This window comes from Suncus etruscus, chromosome 15 (genome assembly GCF_024139225.1).
Source record: "Suncus etruscus isolate mSunEtr1 chromosome 15, mSunEtr1.pri.cur, whole genome shotgun sequence".
NCBI classification, from domain to species: Eukaryota; Metazoa; Chordata; class Mammalia; order Eulipotyphla; family Soricidae; genus Suncus; species Suncus etruscus.
In genome coordinates this window covers 80300258-80319877 of record NC_064862.1, presented here as the reverse complement: position 1 = coordinate 80319877, position 19620 = coordinate 80300258, and the positions used below count along the sequence as shown (strand labels likewise).

General features: G+C 55.3%; 1 protein-coding gene across 3 annotated transcripts in view; it reads left to right on the top strand.

Annotated features, from left to right (window-relative positions):
- The window catches only part of PIP5K1C (phosphatidylinositol-4-phosphate 5-kinase type 1 gamma), a 40048-nt gene that overhangs the window by 18685 nt on the left and 1743 nt on the right, over positions 1-19620 (top strand). The window contains exons 6-18 of one of the 3 annotated variants that reach the window (XM_049788599.1): positions 1082-1234; positions 2485-2784; positions 3854-4059; positions 5604-5687; positions 6764-6812; positions 7924-8008; positions 8800-8961; positions 10120-10258; positions 10475-10507; positions 12119-12223; positions 16066-16213; positions 16934-17011; positions 19513-19596. In XM_049788599.1, the coding sequence (XP_049644556.1) occupies positions 1082-1234; positions 2485-2784; positions 3854-4059; positions 5604-5687; positions 6764-6812; positions 7924-8008; positions 8800-8961; positions 10120-10258; positions 10475-10507; positions 12119-12223; positions 16066-16213; positions 16934-17011; positions 19513-19596 (1626 nt within the window). The remainder of the gene's footprint in view (positions 1-1081; positions 1235-2484; positions 2785-3853; positions 4060-5603; positions 5688-6763; positions 6813-7923; positions 8009-8799; positions 8962-10119; positions 10259-10474; positions 10508-12118; positions 12224-16065; positions 16214-16933; positions 17012-19512; positions 19597-19620) is intronic. The other 2 variants (XM_049788600.1, XM_049788601.1) reach the window with 2 other exon arrangements.

Genomic DNA, 19620 nt, shown 5'->3' with positions numbered 1-19620 from the left:
ATGTCTCCCCCTCCTTTTTTTTGTGTGTGTGTGGTTTTTGGCCAGATCCACTAGTGCTCAGAGATCACTTCTGGCAATGCTCAGGAGACCCTATGGGATGCCAGGGATAGAACCCAGGGTAGCCATGCAAGGCAAGCATCCTCGATGCTTTGCTACTGCTCTGGCTCCTTCTGATGTTCTTCTGTGTGATCTAGAAAACAGGGAACTTTGAGAAACCATATTTTGCACAAGCTGGGCCTCAGTTTCCCCATTGCTGCATAGTCTCTCCTGTAACACTGGAGCAGGATCTCTGAAGACTTCCTGTCCGGCACAGCCAGCTCCATCCTGGCTGGTGTTTTCTGACAGCAGCCTCGTAGCTGTCCCAGTGGGGCTCCGTCAGTATCCCGCTGTGTCGTGACCCTCTCACATGGCCAGGAGGTCACACTGCCCAGTGATGCCTCTCAGCAGGTACAGACTCAGTGACTTGTGACAGACTGTGTGGGTATCAGATACACCAGGGAAATGAGCAGCCTCCTAGTCCTTTGGTTGGTACAGTAGCAGCGGGTTTCCAGATACCAAGTACCTACTACTAGGCTCGAGTAGTGGACAGCTTAAGGGACCAGGGTCTGTGCCTCATCCATCATCACCCAGAGATCATCACCCAGGCTGGCAAGCCCCATGCCCCTTGGTGCTGGAGAGTGGGAACCCTCCAGTCTGGATTCAACCAGCCACTTCTGCCCACAGCCCCTGGTCAGTGCTCCTCACCCAACCCTGCCGAAAAACACTGGCCGGGAGCCTGGGAGGGGAGCTGGCCTTTGAGCATCCATACTGGTGGATGGTTAGTCTCGATGGGCCTTCAGGTTCCCTGGCTTCAGGCTGGATCCAGGAGCTGGGCCCAGGGCATTGGATTCAGGCTGGAAAGATGTCCCCTGAGTGGCTTCTGCCCCCCAGCTCCTCCTAGCAACTTGCCCAGGGGTATGAACTGATTCTGAGCCAACACCATGAAGAGCCAGAGACCAGCCCTAGGGTCCTCCACCATCATGGGGATGTGGGGCTCTCCATATCCTACCTGCCTGCTCATTGCCCAGCCATGATTTTTTAGTACTCGCTGTGCAACGAGCCCTTGATTGAGCTGTCGAACCCCGGCGCCAGCGGCTCCCTGTTCTACGTCACGAGCGATGACGAGTTCATCATCAAGACAGTGATGCACAAGGAGGCTGAGTTCCTGCAGAAGCTGCTCCCTGGTTACTACATGGTAGGGTGGGGCTTCCCTCGACTCCGCCCATTTTACCTTCCAATGGGTGTGACTAACCTTTCCTTGTCCCGCCCCCTGATCAAATATGGGTGGAAAGTGTGGCTTCCTTTTTGCCCCTCCCCTGACAACCCAGTATTGTGATGGGGCGTGGTTGTTCATAGCCCCGCCCCTCGATCTATTAGAGGTGGGTGGGGCTTCCTCTGGCCCTGCCTCATCAGCCACTAACTAAAAGGGTCAGTAGTCTTTTCAGCTCCTTTCCTGGGCAGCTCCCAAGGTCGTGGACTCAGATTCTTCCCCAACAGTACCCTGGCTACACTTAGCCTCCTGCACCTGCTGCCTAGGCCCTGAGTCTGTCTGGAGGGTGGGGTGGAGCCACCCCAGTCCTGCCTGCTCTTCTCCTTTCCCTACCCCACTGACGCCTCATGGTTGTGAGTTCCCGAAATCGTGACTCGGTAGCTGTGACTCAGATCCGTGGGTGAGGAGGGGCTGGGCTCCAGCTGGCACCTCACACAAGACTAGCTGCTAGGAGCCCCCCACTGATGGGTGCTCCACGGCCCCCAAAGGACATGTCATCCCCCGAGCAGAGCCTTGGACCACTGGGGGGATTCTGCCCACCTGCTGAGCAGCATTTGGGGAAGGCGGCGGGGGCGGGTATCTGGTAGCTGCGTGTCTGCAGATGGGACAGATGGGACCCTGTGCCTTGAGAATGGAAAGACCCAGACAGGGTTTACTTTGAGCTCTGGGAGCCCCAGTCTGTCTCCTCAGCTCAGCTCAGAAAAAGCCATGGGGGCAGCCTACGAAGCCACATTCAAGGATGTGATTTTCATGTCCTTTCCCTGTGTCCCAAATGCATGTTGTACATGCTCGTGTCCCCTCTCTCTCCTATCTCTCTCTTCCCCTCCACTGCTGCTCAAGGGCACTAGGCAGTTCTGGGATCCTTCACCACTCCAAACCTCTCACTTTGTCTTTTCTTTCAGTCCTCATCCTGGCTGAAAACAGACCTTGACCCCCTAAGCCCTTTCCACATCCCCAGAATCTCTGCATGGACCAAGTCTGACCTCCATGCTCCAGGGCCTCATCCCTTGGGTTTATTAGTGGAAAGAGGGTGTCCTGTGCTGGGCTGAGTATCTCTTGTGAAGTTGGGGTGCCAAGGAGGTTCCCTGAGATCTGAAGCCAGACCACGTAGGGTGGGGTGACCTTTGCCTTCCATGGGGCATGCTCCTCACTGACACACCCACCACCACCCTCAGAACCTCAACCAGAACCCGCGGACCCTGCTCCCCAAGTTCTACGGGCTGTACTGCGTGCAGTCAGGGGGCAAGAACATCCGGGTAGTGGTGATGAACAATATCCTGCCCCGCGTGGTCAAGATGCACCTCAAGTTCGACCTGAAGGGCTCCACATACAAGCGGCGGGCCAGCAAGAAGGAGAAGGAGAAGACGATCCCCACGTACAAGGACCTGGACTTCATGCAGGACATGCCAGAGGGGCTGCTGCTGGACGCCGATACCTTCTCGGCGCTCGTCAAGACGCTGCAGAGGGACTGTCTGGTGAGGGGCCACTCCGTCCCGTGGCCATGGCCCAGGCTTTCCAGGGCTTACCCCTGGGACATCCCTTCCACCCTCTGGAAACTACACACCACCCGAGAGAGAGGCAGTGGGAGGGCATCTGCCTTACACACAGCTGGCCTGAGTTCCACCCCAGCAGCCCTCAGGGTTCCTCCACCAGGAGAGATTTTGTGGGGGAGGGGGGGTTGGGCCACACCTGGTGACTCACAGGGGTTACTCCTGGCTCTGTGCTCAGAAATCACATCTGGAAGACTCAGGGACCATATGGGATGTGGGATTCGAACCACCATCCGTCCTGGGTCTGCTGCCTGCAAGGCAAATACCCTACCACTGTACTGTCTCTCTGGCCCCCCACCAGGAGTGATTAATACTGCAGTATAACAGCTGCAAAAATGACGACAGAAGCCTGGAGCAATGGTGCAACAGGACAGTGTTTGCCTTGCATGTGGCCAACCAGGTTCAATCCACTGCATCCCTGAACCTTGCCAGGAGTCAGCCCTGAGCACTGCTAGGTGTGGCCCTTATCCCCTCCCCACCAAAAAAAAAAGACAACAGAGAGGAGGTCTGGTCAGAGGTGCTCCTGTCAGGTGTCAGGCCTGTGTGCCCCCTGGGGTTCTCTTTTTTTTTTTCCTCTGATGTCCCCTGCTCTCATCATCCCAGCCCTCAGTTCCTTTGGCAGACAGAGTTGTCCTGAGGTCCCTAGAATCTCCTCTCAGACACCTCAGAGTGTCAGAGAAGTACAGTTCAAGTGCTTGATTCCAGCGATATCCACAGCCCCAGGTTCCCTGATGTGATGTTTTCAGAAGCCTTGTAAAATGGGGTCCCAGTGTGATGGGGCCTTATACCCTAAGGAGGCCAATGCACAGACCCAAGGGTTGGCAGGCTTCGGTATGGCTGGCCCCAGGGTGGGCTAGAGGCCCAGGGTTGCTGCTATGGGCATAGTTTTGGAGTGGGCTGAGCCCTACATGGTTCCCAGGTGGCAGGGCATCATAGGAGGGCACTTGGTATGGGTGGGGCAGCCTGACCTGGGTCCCCTGCACCCTGCTTGCAGGTGCTAGAGAGTTTCAAGATCATGGACTACAGTCTCCTTCTGGGCGTGCACAACATGGACCAACAGGAGCGGGAGCGACAGGCCGAGGGTGCCCACAGCGCCGCCGATGAGAAGAGGCCTCTGGGCCAGAAGGCGCTGTACTCCACAGCCATGGAGTCCATCCAGGGCGGTGCAGCACGTGGGGAGGCCATCGAGACTGACGACACGTAGGTGGCTGCCCTTTTCCGGCCCTGCCCTCTGGGCCCACACAGCTAAACGTTGGGGTCTCACTGATCACACTTGTCACACTGGACCGAAGTGCAGGACAGGGAGCCCTGGCTGTGTTCAGGCCCTTTCCTGGGATCTAGAGTGCCGATGGGAGGCATGGGCACTCGCAGCTGACAGGCACCCCCCAGGTCAGCTTCCCAGAGTGGAAGAGCCGGCCTTTTGGTTTAGGGCTGTCCAGGGTGTTTGGTTGCCCTGCCCTGATCTGGGGAGAGATTGTCCTGGACACTGAAGGGCTGAGTCACGGCCTGCCCTCCTGCTCCCTGAGATGATGCCACACAGGGTCCACAGCGGATGGTCCCCCAGCTCATCAGGAAAGACGGTGGGGGGCAGCCATCACAAGGGCACAAGTGATCAATGCTGGAGCCTGGATGCCCGGCCACCTTTGGGAGGAAGGGGGCACCTTAGGGTGGAGTTGTGGGGTGTAGCCTGTGCTGAGGCCCCGTTCAGACCCCCGTCCTCAGAGTTTCTTGGCGTTTGTAGGGTCTGTGAGGGGCCCAGCGGGGCATGACGGGTAAGTGGAGGGGCCAGGTGTGCTGTGAGCTTGAGTGGAACCTGCCCTGGGGGCGTCTCCAGCTCGGGCCATTTCCTCACCCACTCCTGCACTTGGACACTCACTAACCCTCAGACCAGCCTGCAGAAGCTTGTGTGGTGTTTTTGAGTTCCTGTGTGTAGATGTGTGTAGACTGGGTAGCGACAGGAGAGAGAGAGAGAGAGAGGGAGAGGGAGAGGGAGAGGGAGAGGGAGAGGGAGAGGGAGGGGAGAGGGAGGGGAGAGAGAGAGGAGAGAGAGAGAGGAGAGAGAATGTGTGTGTGTGTGTGCGCGCGCGCGCACACACAATCGTCCTCAGGGATCTGTGCATGCATCAGAGCTGCACATCTGTAGGCCCAAATATGCATGTGTGTATTTTTGGGGATGTGTGTGCAGGCAGGTGGGCTGACCTGTGTCCATGTGTGGAGACACGTGTTCATCATGTGTGTGACTTGTGTGTGCATGTGTGAATCCATTGTCTTATTCTGCATGTGTGTACACATGGACCTGTGCGTACTTATGGGCTGACCTGTGTGCATATGTGTAGGGAGACCGCCATCTGCATGGATTAGCATGTGTGTATCCCTATGTGTGCATGTATGTAGTCCTGCATGTACTGAAATGGGTCCTTGTGCTTGTGTGTGGGTTTATGTGTCCCTGCGTCTGCCTGTGTGTGCCCATGTGTGTGTGTCCCTGTGTGCATGGTATATGTCCCTGTGTGTGCATGGTATAGATCTGCATGTGCTGGAAATGGGTCCTTGTGCCCTTGTATGCTCTTGCCCGCGTGTGTCCCCCATACCAGGGACAGGGACTCCTGCTGCCCATCTGGTCTGAGATCCACTGGACCCCACAAATTTGAACATCCCCCCACCCCCCAAAGCCATCGGGCCATGCTCCCTTGCTCCCCTCCCCGGTCCCAGCGCAGAGCTGAGCCCTAACTTGAGCCTCTCGGCAGGATGGGTGGGATTCCCGCTGTGAATGGCCGCGGGGAGCGTCTCCTGCTGCACATCGGCATCATTGACATCCTGCAGTCCTACCGGTGAGCGGCCCTGCCCCGCACCTATCCTGTCGCCCCCCCCACCCCCACATCCTCTGTCCCTGCTCCAACATCTTGGGGTCTTATAGGTGGGCTTGACTCCCTGCCCCTCCCCTGCCAGATATTTTCTTCTTTGGAGCCAGAGGGATAGCTCAGCGGTAGGGTGTGTGCCTTGCACACAGCCAATCCAGGATGGACGGTGGTTCAAATTCCGGCATCCCATATGGTCTCCCGAGCCTGCCAGGAGCGATTTCTGAGCACAGAGCTAGGAGTAACCCCGAGCGCCACTGGGTGTGACCCAAAAACAAAACAAAGCAACAACAGATATTTTCTTCCTGTAGGTGCACTTCACTCTCCGCCATATCTTGTGGTTCTATAGGATGCGCCTGCTCCTTTCTTTGCCCACATGTCCAGTGATCCTATTGGGTGCACCTGCTCTCTGCCCCCTCACACATTCTGTGGTTCTATAGGGTGCCCCTACTCCATGCCCCGTCCACATATTCTGTGGCCCTATAGGGTGCTCCCACTCTCTGACCCACTCATGGGGCCTGAGTCTTATAGGATGTACCTGCTTCCTGCCCCACCCAAACATCGAATTCTTGTAGGGGGGCATCTGCTCTGCTCACCTGGCTTCCGCCTTTCCCAAGAAGTTCCTGTACACTACCCTACCCTCATAGCAGTCACAATGGTGTTAGACCCAACGCCTTTGAAGTCCACTCTTAGGGTTCAATGTAGGGCTCTTGAGAGTCCTGTCTGAGCCCTAGAGGTGCCCTTGTGCCTAGGTCAAGACAGAAAGGCCCCAGGTGAGGGTACCCCTGCCTTGTGTTACCCAAACCACTGTCAGCAGTGACTGATCCACCAGAGCAGTCTTCTCCAGAGGGGACAGAAGACCCATTCATGGGCCGGAGCCATAGTACAGCAGGGAGGGCACTTACCTTACACACAAACTAGTCCTAGTTCAGTCCTTAGTACCCCTTATGGTCCTCCTACCCATGAGCACTCCCAGATACTCCTGACCACGCATCCCCAAAGCAGGGCCTTGAGATGTGGCTGATGGGAGGGTGCCCCTCTCCCCGCAGGTTCATCAAGAAACTGGAGCACACCTGGAAGGCTCTTGTCCATGATGGGGTGAGGCCATACATTCAGCCATTCATTTATTCACTCGCTCACTCATTCAGTTGTTTGCTCACTGCTTATTCACTTGTATATTGGTTTGCCTGTTGATATGTTCCTTCGCTCAGCTGTTCCTGTATTCATCCATCCATCTATCCACTCATTTGCTCATTTTTTTGCTTGCCTGTTCCACCCTGCAGACCACATGTGACCATCTCCTAGGCCCAGGGACAAAATTCTGCCTCTGGAGGGAATGGGAGTTGCTCCACTGGGGGGCTGAACTTGGAAAGGCTACCTGGACTTGGGCCTCCCCCCAACCCCTTCCATCAAGCAGAACTGGAAGGATTCCTGAGGACAGGGTGACTTGAGAAAGTTAGGAATCAGCCAGGCAAGCAAAGTACATTCTGGAAACATGCCATGTGGAGGATTGACTGCCTCAGGGACTGGCCCTCTAGGGCCACACTTGGCTTCCCTGGAGCTTCTCAGTTGTCTGGAAAATGCTTAGGAGCCAAGAGGCTGGAGAGATAGGACAGTGGGAGGGTGCTTGCCTTGCACACAGCTGACCCAGGTTTGATCCCCAGCTCCCCATATGGTCTTCTGAGCATTGCCAGGAGTAAGCCCTGAACATTGCTGAGTGAGGCCCCAAAACAACAGAAGTTTATGGGCAGGAGGACCAGAGTGATGGTTTGCTTTGCATGCAGCATCCAGGTTAGATTTCTGGTGTCCCATATGGTCTTTCCAGCCTGCCAGGAGTAATTAAATGCAAAGCCAGGAGTAAGTCCTGAGCACTGCTGGGTATAGCTAAAAAAAAAAAAACTATACAAACAACAAACAAAAAGTTTAGGGGTAGGGGCGTTGGAGCCTGGCCTGAGTTTGCATGATGAAGGCCCAGGTTTCATCTCTTGCACCACTTGGTCCCCTGAGCACCTCTGGGAGAAGCTTTGGCCCTGCAACAGAGCCTAGAGTTGTCCCAAGCAGTGTTGGGTGTGGCTTCCCAAGTATGTCTACCCCAATCCACAGCCCCTATCTACGCTCAGGGCCCTGGATACCCCATAGCCCCTTCAGCTTCCCAACTTGGCCTGCCCGGGGCAGCTGGTACAAGTGGTCACACTCCATCTCCCCACAGGACACGGTCTCCGTCCATCGCCCCAGCTTCTATGCCGAGCGCTTCTTCAAGTTCATGAGCAACACGGTTTTCCGGAAGAACTCCTGTGAGTGCAAGGCCCAGGAAGGGCAGCTTCGGGTGGCACCCCAGACTCAGCTCCATGTGCTGCCCTGTCCCCTGGAATAAATTAGGGTGCTTCCTGCCCTTGCTTCTGTGTCTCAGCATGTAGCCAGGGCCCTGGCCCACAGGACATGTCCAGTAGTGGACTGGGCAATCTTGCCACGTGTCCCGTGTCATTTATTCACTAGCTTGGTGGCCTCGGCCTTTTCACTATGTCCTGGAAAAAAACTCCCAGGAGGAAGGGCCCGAAAGATAGCACAGGGCATTCGCCTTGCAAGCAGCCGATCCAGGATGGACAGTGGTTCGAATCCCCGCATCTCATATGGTCTCCCGAGCCTGCCAGGAGCAATTTCTGAGTGCAGAGCCAGGAGTAACTCCTGAGCACCGCCGCCGAGTGTGACCCAAAAACCACACAAAAAACAAAATCCCAGGAGTAATGGGGAGAGGGAGTCATTGGGCTCTGCAGGGTTTTCTGGCCTCCTGACTCCCAGGCAGGAAGCAACTTGTTCTAGCTGTATCCACCCCATCCTGTCCTCACCTCTGAGCTGCTTCCCATGGGCCAGGGATAAACTTAACAAAAGCAGCATCTACTGTTCCCCCAGGATCAATTCATCTCTGGGCAACTTGTCCTAGGAAATTTCCTAGGGGATCCCTAAAGGAGAGCGCAGGGCGGGGGGCATGGCCTGGTCCTCAGCCAGGCTAGAGGTGAGCAAGCTGGGCGAGTGTGTGCGGACAGCAGGCAGGACCCCAGTCGCAGCATCCTTTCTTCTTTTTCAGCCCTCAAGTCCTCCCCATCTAAGAAGGGCCGGACGGCCCTGCTGGCCGTGAAACCCCTGGGGCCCACAGCCGCCTTCTCCGCCAGCCAGATCCCCAGCGAGCGGGAAGAAGCCCCCTACGACCTGCGGGGAGCTCGCAGCTATCCCACACTGGAGGATGAAGGTAGGGCAAGGGTGGAGAGGGGGACTGAGGTTAGGGGGTATAGATCATTCCCCACCAGAAACCTAGGTGAAAAGGCACAGGCTTATGAGGGAGCAGTGCAGAAAGTTCTGTAAAGTACTAATTCCAGGGTCAGAGCTGCAGGCAGGGAGGCAGCCCAGAGGAAAAATCAGTGCATTTGGAGGATCAGGTTCCATTCCCAGGCTCTCCGTATGAGGTGTGGTCCCCCTTAAAAACGGGCCAAACAGTATAACCAGTAAGCTGTGTCCCTTGCACACAGCATTCTGGCACCTCACTGGGTCCTATGAGTCAGAATTAAGCCCACAAGTGTGGCTCCCAAACTAAAACAAATCCAAGTTCCAGATAAGGAAAGATGAGCCAGAGAGAGAGCACAGCAGGGAGGGCACTGGCCTTGCTCTTGACTGCCCTGGATTCAATCCTCCCGCACCCCAGAGGGTCCCCCAAGCATCGCCAGGAGTGATTCCTGAGTACAGAGACAGGAGTCAACCCTAAACACTGCTTGGCCCCAAAACAAAAAACCAGAACAGAGAAAGAGTGAGGCCGGAGTGATAGTACAGCGGTAGGGCGTTTGTCTTGCACACGGCTGACCCAGGATGGACTGCGGTTCTCGGTGTCCCGTATAGTCCCCCAAGCCAGGAGCCATTTCTGAGTGCATAACCAGGAGTAACCCCTGAGCATCACCGGGTGTGGCCCAAAAACCAAAAAAAAAAAAAAAAGAGAGAGAGAGAGAAATAAGGCTGCAGGATTAGTAAGTATGGAGGTTGTGTGAAGCACAAGGGGAGGGAGGTCGAGGAGGGAAGATCCCCTTGGGCCTCGGAATCAATGTGCCTTGCGCTTGTTGGTTGGTTTTGATTCAGTGAATTTGGGTGAAGACCACACCCCGTGTTGCCCAGAGGACTCAGGTGCAGGGGATAGACCATGGCTTGATCTCTTTTCAACCCTTCCAACCTACCCGTGGAGGGTTTATGTTGGTCCAGAGTTGACGAGTTGCCAGGTTAGCTATGCCCAGGAAGTTCTGGCCTCGTGTAGTTGCCCCATGAAAGCTGCCAGGAGGAGAGTGGGTGAGCATGGCAAAAGGGCTCCCAGGGTTGTCTCCTTGAGGGACAGGCTCCCTCTAGAGCCCACCTCCCCCTTCCCTAGGCCGGCCCGACCTCCTGCCATGCACTCCGCCCTCCTTCGAGGAGGCTACCACTGCTTCCATCGCCACCACCCTGTCCTCCACGTCCCTCTCCATCCCTGAGCGCTCGCCCTCTGAGACCTCGGAGCAGCCGCGGTACCGGTAAGTAAGCCTGGGCACTGAGGCTGGAATTAGGGTCTCAGGCAGGGGTGGGGCCATGCTGGTGGACAGGCCATGGGGGGAGCAATCAGGGAGACGGTTTTGGAAGAGGGGCCCATCAGGGTGGGTAGGCTGATAGAGGGGGCAGCTGCAGGGGAGAGAGCAGGCTGGCAGCCCTCACCTGTCCCACCTTCTCCCTCCTGTTTGTGGTTTCTGCAGGCGCCGCACACAGTCCTCAGGACAGGATGGCCGGTGAGATGAGACTCTGGCACCTCTCCCCACATTCCTCCTTATGCTGACCCTACCCAGAGCTTTTCACCTCTTTCCCGGGCCCGGGTTCAAGCTGCCAGTCCCAAGGCTCAAGAACTAGCTTGAGAACCTCACACAATTAAGTTTTTCTCCTACCAGGGCCCCACCCTGTGCCTGCCTGCCCACACTTCCTTCCTTCCTCTCTCCCTCTGTTCTGAGAGGCACAAACGGAAGATAGTGAGGTCCCAGGAAATGATGGTTCCATGGGCCAGAGTGCATGCCTTGCATGTGGGAGACCCATGTTCCATTCTTTTGGGGGGGGGGGCCCACACCCAGTAACAGGGGTTACTCCTGGCTATGGGCTGAGTAATCGACCCTGGCTTGGGAGACCATATAGGACACCAGAAGATGGAACTGCGGTCCGTTCTAGGTTAGCGCATGCAAGGCAAACGCCCTATTGCCTGTGCCACTGCTCCAGCCCCCATGTTCCATTCCTGGTACTGCATGGTCCCCTCACTATAAGCTAGGACTCAAAACAAACTTAAAATAATTGCAAAAGGGAAGTTAGTGAGATGCTTACTGTGCCCAATTGATTCCCCTCCCTTAGCCCCCTACTCCGACTTTTTTTCTTTTTCTCTTTTTTTTGGGGAGGCGGGGAACACACCTGGTGGCATTCAGGAGCTATTCCTGGCTCTGTGCTCAGAAATCGCTCCTCGAAGGCTCTTGTGACCATATGAGATGCTGTGATTTGAACCACCAACCATCCTGGATCTACTGCATACAAGGCAAACACCCTACCACTGTGCTATCTCTCTGGCCCTGATATTTTTTTCTTAATACTTAAAAAATTTATTTTCAGGGCCCAGAGAGATAGCACAGTGGTGTTTGCTTTGCAAGTAGCCGATCCAGGACCAAAGGTGGTTGGTTCGAATCCCAGTGTCCCATATGGTCCCCCGTGCCTGCCAGGAGCTATTTCTGAGCAGACAGCCAGGAGTAACCCCTGAGCACTGCCGGGTGTGGCCCAAAAACAAACAAACAAAAAAGTTATTTTCTTGGGTTACACTGGCAATGCTCAAAGATGAATCCTGAAGCTAGAGTGATAGCACAGCGGAAGGGCATTTGCTTTGCACGCAGCCAACCTGGGATAGACCAGGGACAGACTCGAGTTCAATTCCTGGCATCCCATGTGATTCCCCAGGCCATAAGTTCAGAAGTAATTTCTAAACACAGAGCCAGGAGTAACCCCTGAGTGCTGCCGGGTTTGACCCCAAAACAAAAAAACAGTGCACTCAGAATTTATTCCTGGCAGTGTCTGGAGGACCTTATATGGTGATGCCAAGGATCAAACGCCCTCCCTGCTCTGGCTTTTGTCTCTTCAGAGATGTTTGAGTGTCAGAGTTTGTGCATACAGACTGCTCCCTTTGCTTCTGGCACAGCTGCAGTGGGAAGCCCAGAGTCCAGCTTAGGGTGCTAGGTGGGGTGATGCCTGGAGAATTCACCCCTGGGAAGCCCTCACCCCTACGGCCCAAGAATGGGAGTCAGCTCCAGCCCAGCATCCCTGTAGGGTGGAGAGGCTGAAGAGGGAAACCGAAGCATGATTTCTGTTGCCTGCAGGCCTCAGGAGGAAGTGCATGCAGATGAGGACTTGCAGCAGATCACAGTGCAGGTGGAGCCCACGTGCAGCGTGGAGATCGTGGTCCCCACCCAGGAGGATGCTGGGTAGGCCCCGGGTCCCCCCATCCTGTTGCTTTGAGAGATCTGATAGGTAACCCCAGGTGCCTGTCCCAATCTCATTGATGGAATCTGTTCATATGACTAACAGCAGCAAGGCATGCTGGGAAACCACCTCTTGTCCTCCCTTCCTTATCTCTGATCCCTGTCCCTTCTCCCCAAATCTTCCCTCCATCTCCTGGGAGCAGATTATTTTTGCTTAAGAGCTTTTGTTTGCAGTGGAGGTAGAGAGTTGGGCCACTCCTGGCCATGCTCAGGGATCATATGGCTGCTAGGGATTGAACCTGGGTCGTCTGTGAGCAAGGCAAGCCCCTTACCTGTTGTACCATCCTGCCAGCCCCACTGAGGCCAAGCACTGAGTATCCCATTGCTTTTCTTTTGGGGGGAGGGGACACATCCGGTGGATGTCGGGATCCTGTGTGGTATAGCAACCTCTCTGCTGTACTGTCTCGCCAGCTCCTCCTACTTCCTTAATGTCACTCACTTTCCACCATTCTCACCTGTCAAGTATTTATGGGTTTGGGTCTGGGCTCCAGTCCCTGACCAATGGGGTGCTTCTGGCTGAGGGGCCTCCCACACTGTTCTCCGATGCTCAGTGGGATGGCTAGCATGGGAAGAGTGAGCAGCTTTTCTGGTCACTTCACTTATGGGGTGACTTTCCTCAAGGGATACTGGGACCGCTGGGCTGTTAGAAGAGAGGAAACTGCTGGCACTGAGTGTTGGGGTTTGGTGTCCAAACTGTGCAGGTGACAGCAGTACCTGGAGCTGTGAGGGACTTCAGACCATGGGAGTCTGGATTGGGGTCATGTAAGATAGTGCTTTTCAGTGGCTGAAACGCTGATACCCCTGGTGGAGAAATTCTCGGTTACTTTTGTAGCTCCTTCCTAATTCGGTTTTGAGTTGGAGAAAATGACGCTAAAGTCAGAGAGCAGACGAAGAGCTAGGTACATACATTCCGTATAGGAGCCCCAGCTACCCCCCAAACGCTGAGCAGGTAATAGACTCTCACCACCTGGCACCCCCCACAATATACAAAAAATCACAGTTGAGACCAGAGCCACCCCGAGTTCAATAATCTTCTTCTTTTTTTTTTCTTTTTGTTTTTGGGCCATACCCAGTGGTGCTCAGGGATTATTCTTTTTGTTTGTTTTGTTTTGTTTGGGGAGGTCATACCCAGCGGCATGTGACCCAACAACAGCAGTGACCGAAGGTGCCAGAGATAGTCCAGACATAAGGCCGGTTTCAATCCCAACACTGCATATGGTTCCCTGACTGCTGCCAGTAACGGTTACACCTGAGCACAGAGCCAGAAAGAGCCTGGAATATAGCAGGGTGTGGTGCTCAAACCGCCACCAACCTTCCTCCCCTTCCCTGCATAAAAAGCAAAGATGAAGCATTGTTTCTAAAAACTATTGTGAATAATTTCTTTTTTTTCTTGTTTTCTTTTTTTTTTTTTTTTTGGTTTTTGGGTCACACCTGGCTGGCAATGCTCAGGGATTACTCCTGGCTCTGCCCTCAGAAATCGCTCCTGGCAGGCTCAGGGGACCATATGGGATGCTGGGAATTGACCTGGGTTGGCTGCGTGCAAGCAAATGATGTTAGCACTCCGGCCCTCAGGGGTTACCCTTACTCTTCACTCTGAGCTCAGGCATTACTCCTGGTGGTGTTCAGGGGATCCCATAGGATGTTGTTGGGGATTGAACCCTGGATTGGCCACATAATTGCCATTTCCATTGTAATATTGCTCCAGTCCCCTGAGTTCAATTCTTGGAACCACATAACAGCCTCAAGTCTACCTGAGTAGTACCAGGTGCATCCTCTCCCTCCCCAAAAAAACACTCCTCTGCAAAATAAATAATAATAAATGTCAATGGGGCAGAAGCAATAGTACAGCAAGTAGGGCATTTGCCTTGCACACAGCTGACCCAGTTTCAATTTCTGGTACCCCATATAATCCCCAAGCCCACCAGGAATAATTCCTGTGCACAGAGCCAGGAGTAGCCCATAGGTTTGCTGGTGTGGCCCAGAAACTTAAATGTGAATATATTTATCTCCTTGTGGGGGAGAAGTTAAGACACATTTTAAAAATACAAAGGGATGGGGCCAGAGCAGTTGTGCCTTGCCTTGTAAGCAACTGACCTAGCCCTGAACACTGCCGGGGCTGATCTGATAATCCCTGAGTGCAGAGCCAGGAGAAATCTCTGAGCATTGCCGGATGTGACCTTTCAAAAAGAAAGAAAATAGGAAACAGAAGATTCCAGGGCACCCAGAGGAAACATGGCCTTGCCCTGGCTCTTCTGGCTGCTGGTTAGGTCAGTGATGCTCTCTGTGGTTCCCCCTATCTCTCTCTCCTCTTTTTCATCACTAGTTTCTTCTTTTTTGAGTGGCCAGGGGAAGGGGTTTGTGCCACACTCAGCAATAATCAGGGCTTAACTCTGATTCTGCACTCAGGAATCACTCTTAGCTGTGCTCAGGGGACCCAGTGGGATGCCAGGGATTGAACCAGAGTTGGCCACTTGTTAAGTACAACGCCCTTCCTGCTGAATTCTTTTTTTTTTTTTTTTTGGTTTTTGGGCCACACCCGGTGGTGCTCAGGGGTTACTCCTGGCTGTCTGCTCAGAAATAGCTCCTGGCAGGCCCGGAGAGATAGCATGAAGGGAAGGCGTTTGCCTTTCATGCAGGAGGTCATCAGTTCGAATCCTGGGGTCCCATATGGTCCCCCGTGCCTGCCAGGAGCAATTTCTGAGCCTGGAGCCAGGAATAACCCCTGAGCACTGCCGGGTGTGACCCAAAAAACACACAAATAAAAAGAAAAAGAAAAAAAGAAATAGCTCCTGGCAGGCACGGGGGACCATATGGGATTCAAACCAACCACCTTTGGTCCTGAATTGGCTGTTTGCAAGGCAAACACCGCTGTGCTATCTCTCCGGGCCCCCTGCTGAGTTCTTGCACTGGCCCTATGTTGGATTTTTCAAAGCATTAGGCTATATTTTGCCACTCATCTTTGTTTTGTGTTTTGTTTTGGGTGATTTTTTTTTTTGCTCCTTTTATTTATTTTGTTTTACTTTTGGGGCCACACCCAGCAGTGCTCAGGGCTAGCTCTGTGTTTTGGGTCACCCAAGAGGAGCTGTGGGGTGCTGGCAATTGACCAAGGTCTGTGCCTGACCCACTGTGCCATTGTTTGGGGCTCTCTGGTGCCAGAGTCACCTCCCTTTGCCATCAAGACATACTTAACTGAGCGCTAGTTCATCCAGTATGGAACCATTGCTTCCCTGGGCCAGTACAGCCATCACAGACATGACAGACCCTTCATGATACCCACAGCCTTCACAGACCCTCACAGATACCTAAAGATACCACAAAACCCTAAAGACCTCACAGATTCCAAAGCTTTCACAGATCATCACAGACTCTCACAGACCCCACAGATACCCATAGGCTTTATAGACCCTGTAGACCCCACAGACCCCCTCAGATCTCTCCCCTGCCCAGCAGTGAATGTGCCTGGCAGTAGCAGGGAAATGGCTCCCTGGCCCAAGCCTGGCTTCCTTTCCCCATCTCCTGGTGACATGAGCAAGGGGATTCATTTGGTTCTAGGCTCATTCCAGGAGGCTCCATGTCACTCAGCCACTGAGAGCACCACATCAAACACAGGGTGGGTGGTTGCCCATTGGCATCCTCATCCTGATGGGCGCTCACAGCATCACCCAGTGATACTACTCAGAGCCTGGATGCCTCTTTTTGGGGAGATGCCTCCCAAGGATGCACATGAGGGTTCGGGGGCCCCTGCTGGTGCTGTGGGTCCATGCCTGGGTACCCTGTGTCTCCAGGGGTGCAGCCTCGCCAGCTTGTCCCACCATTGTAACTGCTGCCGCCGCCGCTGCCACCGCCACAGAAGCAGAAACTGCCAGTCAGGCCTCAGAGCCCGCCAGCCAGGCCTCAGATGAGGAGGATGCACCCGCCACCGATATCTACTTTGTAAGTCACCCCAGGGAGGGTCCCCTGGCAGTAGACCCAGCCCTGAGCCCACACACGCACGGCCTGACCGCTTCTGCACATACAGAGCCTCTCTGGCACATACAGGGCTACCCGGACCACCGCACAGGCACATGCCTGCACTCAACCTGCACAAGCCTGCACAGCAGGGTACCCACAGTTGCATGATCCCTACACCCCAGCAGGCTCAGAGGCCGCCCCAAGGCCCGGCATTTGCTCCTCGTTCTTCCAACCCTGGCCCTTCCTTGCCCCCTGGGGTGGTCCCTGGAATATCCGCAGACTCTGAGCTGGCCGTAGGGGGTGGGAGGCCACAGGTGGGGGGCCTGGTAGGCATCGTTCTGCGACCCCAGGTGAGGCTGGAACACCCTGCAATCCCCGTAGGCAGACAGACAGGGCTAGGTGAGGGCTGGGCAGCCCCCAAATGGGCTGCTGCGACTTCAGCCAGGGCCTGGGCGGCGGCGGGCACGCACCCATCCCCGACTAACAAACACCCGCTGTCCATCTCCCCTCCTGCCCAGCAGGGACAGAGGCCCCTGGGTGCGCCTAGGCAGTGTCTCCATCACCTCTGGAGCTACTAAGCGAGGCGCCCTGGGGTCCCCCTCCCTGCTTGGTACCCTGCTTGCCTGCCCGCTGCCCCAGATCCCTGGCCTCTCACCCTGTGCTCTTGTTTGCTTCCTCTGCGCGCGCGGCCCGCGCCCCCAGTTCTTGAACGGGAGGTACTGGATTTACTCCCCGCGCCGGCGCCGACTGCGGGCCGTGACGCCAAGCCGCTCTGGGAGTGTAAGTGATGGTAGCGGGGGGCCCGGACCCCCGCCCCAGGGGGGACACTGCAGCAGCACAGGCCCCCACCTTTCCATGTGGAGGGCAACGCTTGTCCTGCTGGGTCGGGCTCAAGAGAGGAGCTGCCCCCCAATCTTGCAGATGAGTCCCAAAGGATACCCTAAGATTCTGTTTAGAAATCTGAGGCCCCTGGCAGAGCAGACATCTGGTCTGCCCAGGCAGGTTAAGGCCACCACACTAGCCTAGAGAGGCATAGCCAGCCACCTGGTGCTGCATAGCGAACCCCGGAACAATCCCACCTCACTCCCACCCCTTATACTGTACAATCCCCCTGAAATGATCTGACACGCAGGGCTGCCTGGGGAAGGGCAGAGCAGCACTGAAAGGAGAAGCAGAGAGTGAGCAAAGAGAGAGCAGGGGTGTTAGTGAGGCTGGGAGAGGAAGAGGCTCCCACTGGGGTTGGGCTGGAGAGATACAAGGAAACATGCTCCCTCCCACTGAGTGGGGGCCCACCCCTTCCCTACCCGTGACATTCTTTATTGTTTTTGGGCCAAATCCTGTGGTGCTAAGGCCTGAATCCTCGCTCTGCATTCAGGGATAACTCCTGGCTGTGCTCTGGGAACCCTATGGGATGCCAGGGATTGAGCCCAGGTCAGCGACGTGTGCAAGGCTAGTGTCCTCCCGGTTGTGTTCTCTCTCTCTCTCTCTCTCTCTCTCTCTCTCTCTCTCTCTCTCTCTCTCTCCCTCTCTCTCTCTTCTCTCTCTCTTCTCTCCTCTCTTCTCTCTCTCCTCTCTCCTCTCTCTTCTCTCCTCTCTCCTCTCTCTCTCCTCTCTCTGTTCTCTCTCCTCTCTCTCTCCCTCTCCCCCTCCCCTTTAATTAATTTATTTAGTGGAGTGAGATTCGTTTCTATTTTTTGGGCCATACATGGCAGTGCTTAAGGACCACTCGGTGCTCTGGGGACCCTATGGGGTTCTAGGGCTCGAACCTGGCACGTACAAGGCAAACAGCCTCCTCGCTGCCATATTGCTCCAGCCCCACAAAATACTTTTATTGTTTTTAAGAAAAAATAATTTTTTTTTTTTTTTTGGTTTTTGGGCCACACCCAGTGACGCTCAGGGGTTACTCCTGGCTATGCACTAGAAATTGCTCCTGGCTTGGAGGACCATATGGGACTCCAGGGGATTGAACCGCGGTCTGTCCTAGGTTAGCACGGGTAAAGCAGCCACCTTACCGCTTGCACTACCACTCTGGCCCCAAGAAAAAAAAAATTTTATTTGAAGGTACTAAGGGAGAGGTGAAAGAGGATGGAAAAGAGAGTAACTGGTAACAGGTTCAATGAGAGTGGGCTTCCCCAGAGGCATAGAAAGGGCCTGTCCATGTCCCAGCATGAAAGCAGGAAAGGCCACACCTCAGGAGGGACTTAGGTTGCCATGGACCCAGTCAGCATGTGCAACACAAAATAGTTTTTTGTTTTGCTTTGGGTTTGGGGGCCACACCCAGCAGCGATCAGGGGTTACTCCTGGCTCTGCGTTCAGAAATCGCTCCTCACAGGCTCAGGGAACCATTTGGGATGCCGAGGATCAAACCCAGATCAGTCCCAGGTCAGCCATGTGCAAGACGAATGCCCTGCCACTGTGCTATTAGCTCCAGCCCCACAAAATGGTTTTTAGTGCAAGAAACTCACAGGAAAGTGGGAGAGGAAAGGTGTACATTCAGGAAAGAACTCCAGTTTCTGCAGGGTGGAAAATGTCTGAGATGCACAGGGCAGGGTTGGGGGGCAGGCAGATTGGCAGGGGACCCTCTTGCTGGGCTCTGAGCCAAGCATCCCCTAGGTGATCCCCTGCACAAGCTCCTTGGAGTATGGAGAGAATAATCTACTTAGGAGCAGGGCAAGTCTGTCCCCAGCTGGACATGGCCTAAGCTCTGGTGCCCAGCACCTTATGGAGGGCAGGTGCCCCCGTAAAGCTGCAGGACGAGTAGAGAGACCCTTCGAGAGCACAGAGCACCTTTGGCCAGGAGACCCCTGGGAAGTGGGGGGCCGAAGCCTTAGGGCAGTCTTTGGGCCGGTCCAGCTGGAGGCATAAAGGTGGGGTATGGGCTCAGCAGGAATGTGGGGAATTGTGGGGACACAATTGACCAGGCAGGCTTTCTGCTGGAGGCCTCTCCACCCATGCTCCCAGGACGCGGTGCCTCGCCTGGGTGGTAGAGCCCAGGTGCCGGGTGCTTTCAGTCAGAGTGCCAGGGGGGCCCGCCACCCATCTGCCCTTTCTCTCCTGCGCCTGTCCTCCTGCCTTCCCCCACTAACCGCTTCGTGCCGGCCGCCCTGGCCCCACCCAGTGCCCATCAGGAAGGTCAGGGCCAGGCCGCTCCTGCCGGGAGTCCCGCACTTTCATTTCTGTCTCTTCCTTCTCCCCCTGCTCTGTCGCCTCCACCCTGCTCCGCACCCCGCACGTGTGCCCGCCCGCCTGCCACCCGCCACCTGCCACCCGCCACCCGGCAGCCCACCGATGACCGGAGCTGGGTGTACTCCCCGCTCCACTATAGCGCGCCGGCCCGCCGGGCCTCCGACGGCGAGAGCGACACAGTAAGTGGCCAGCCCGGGCCCAGT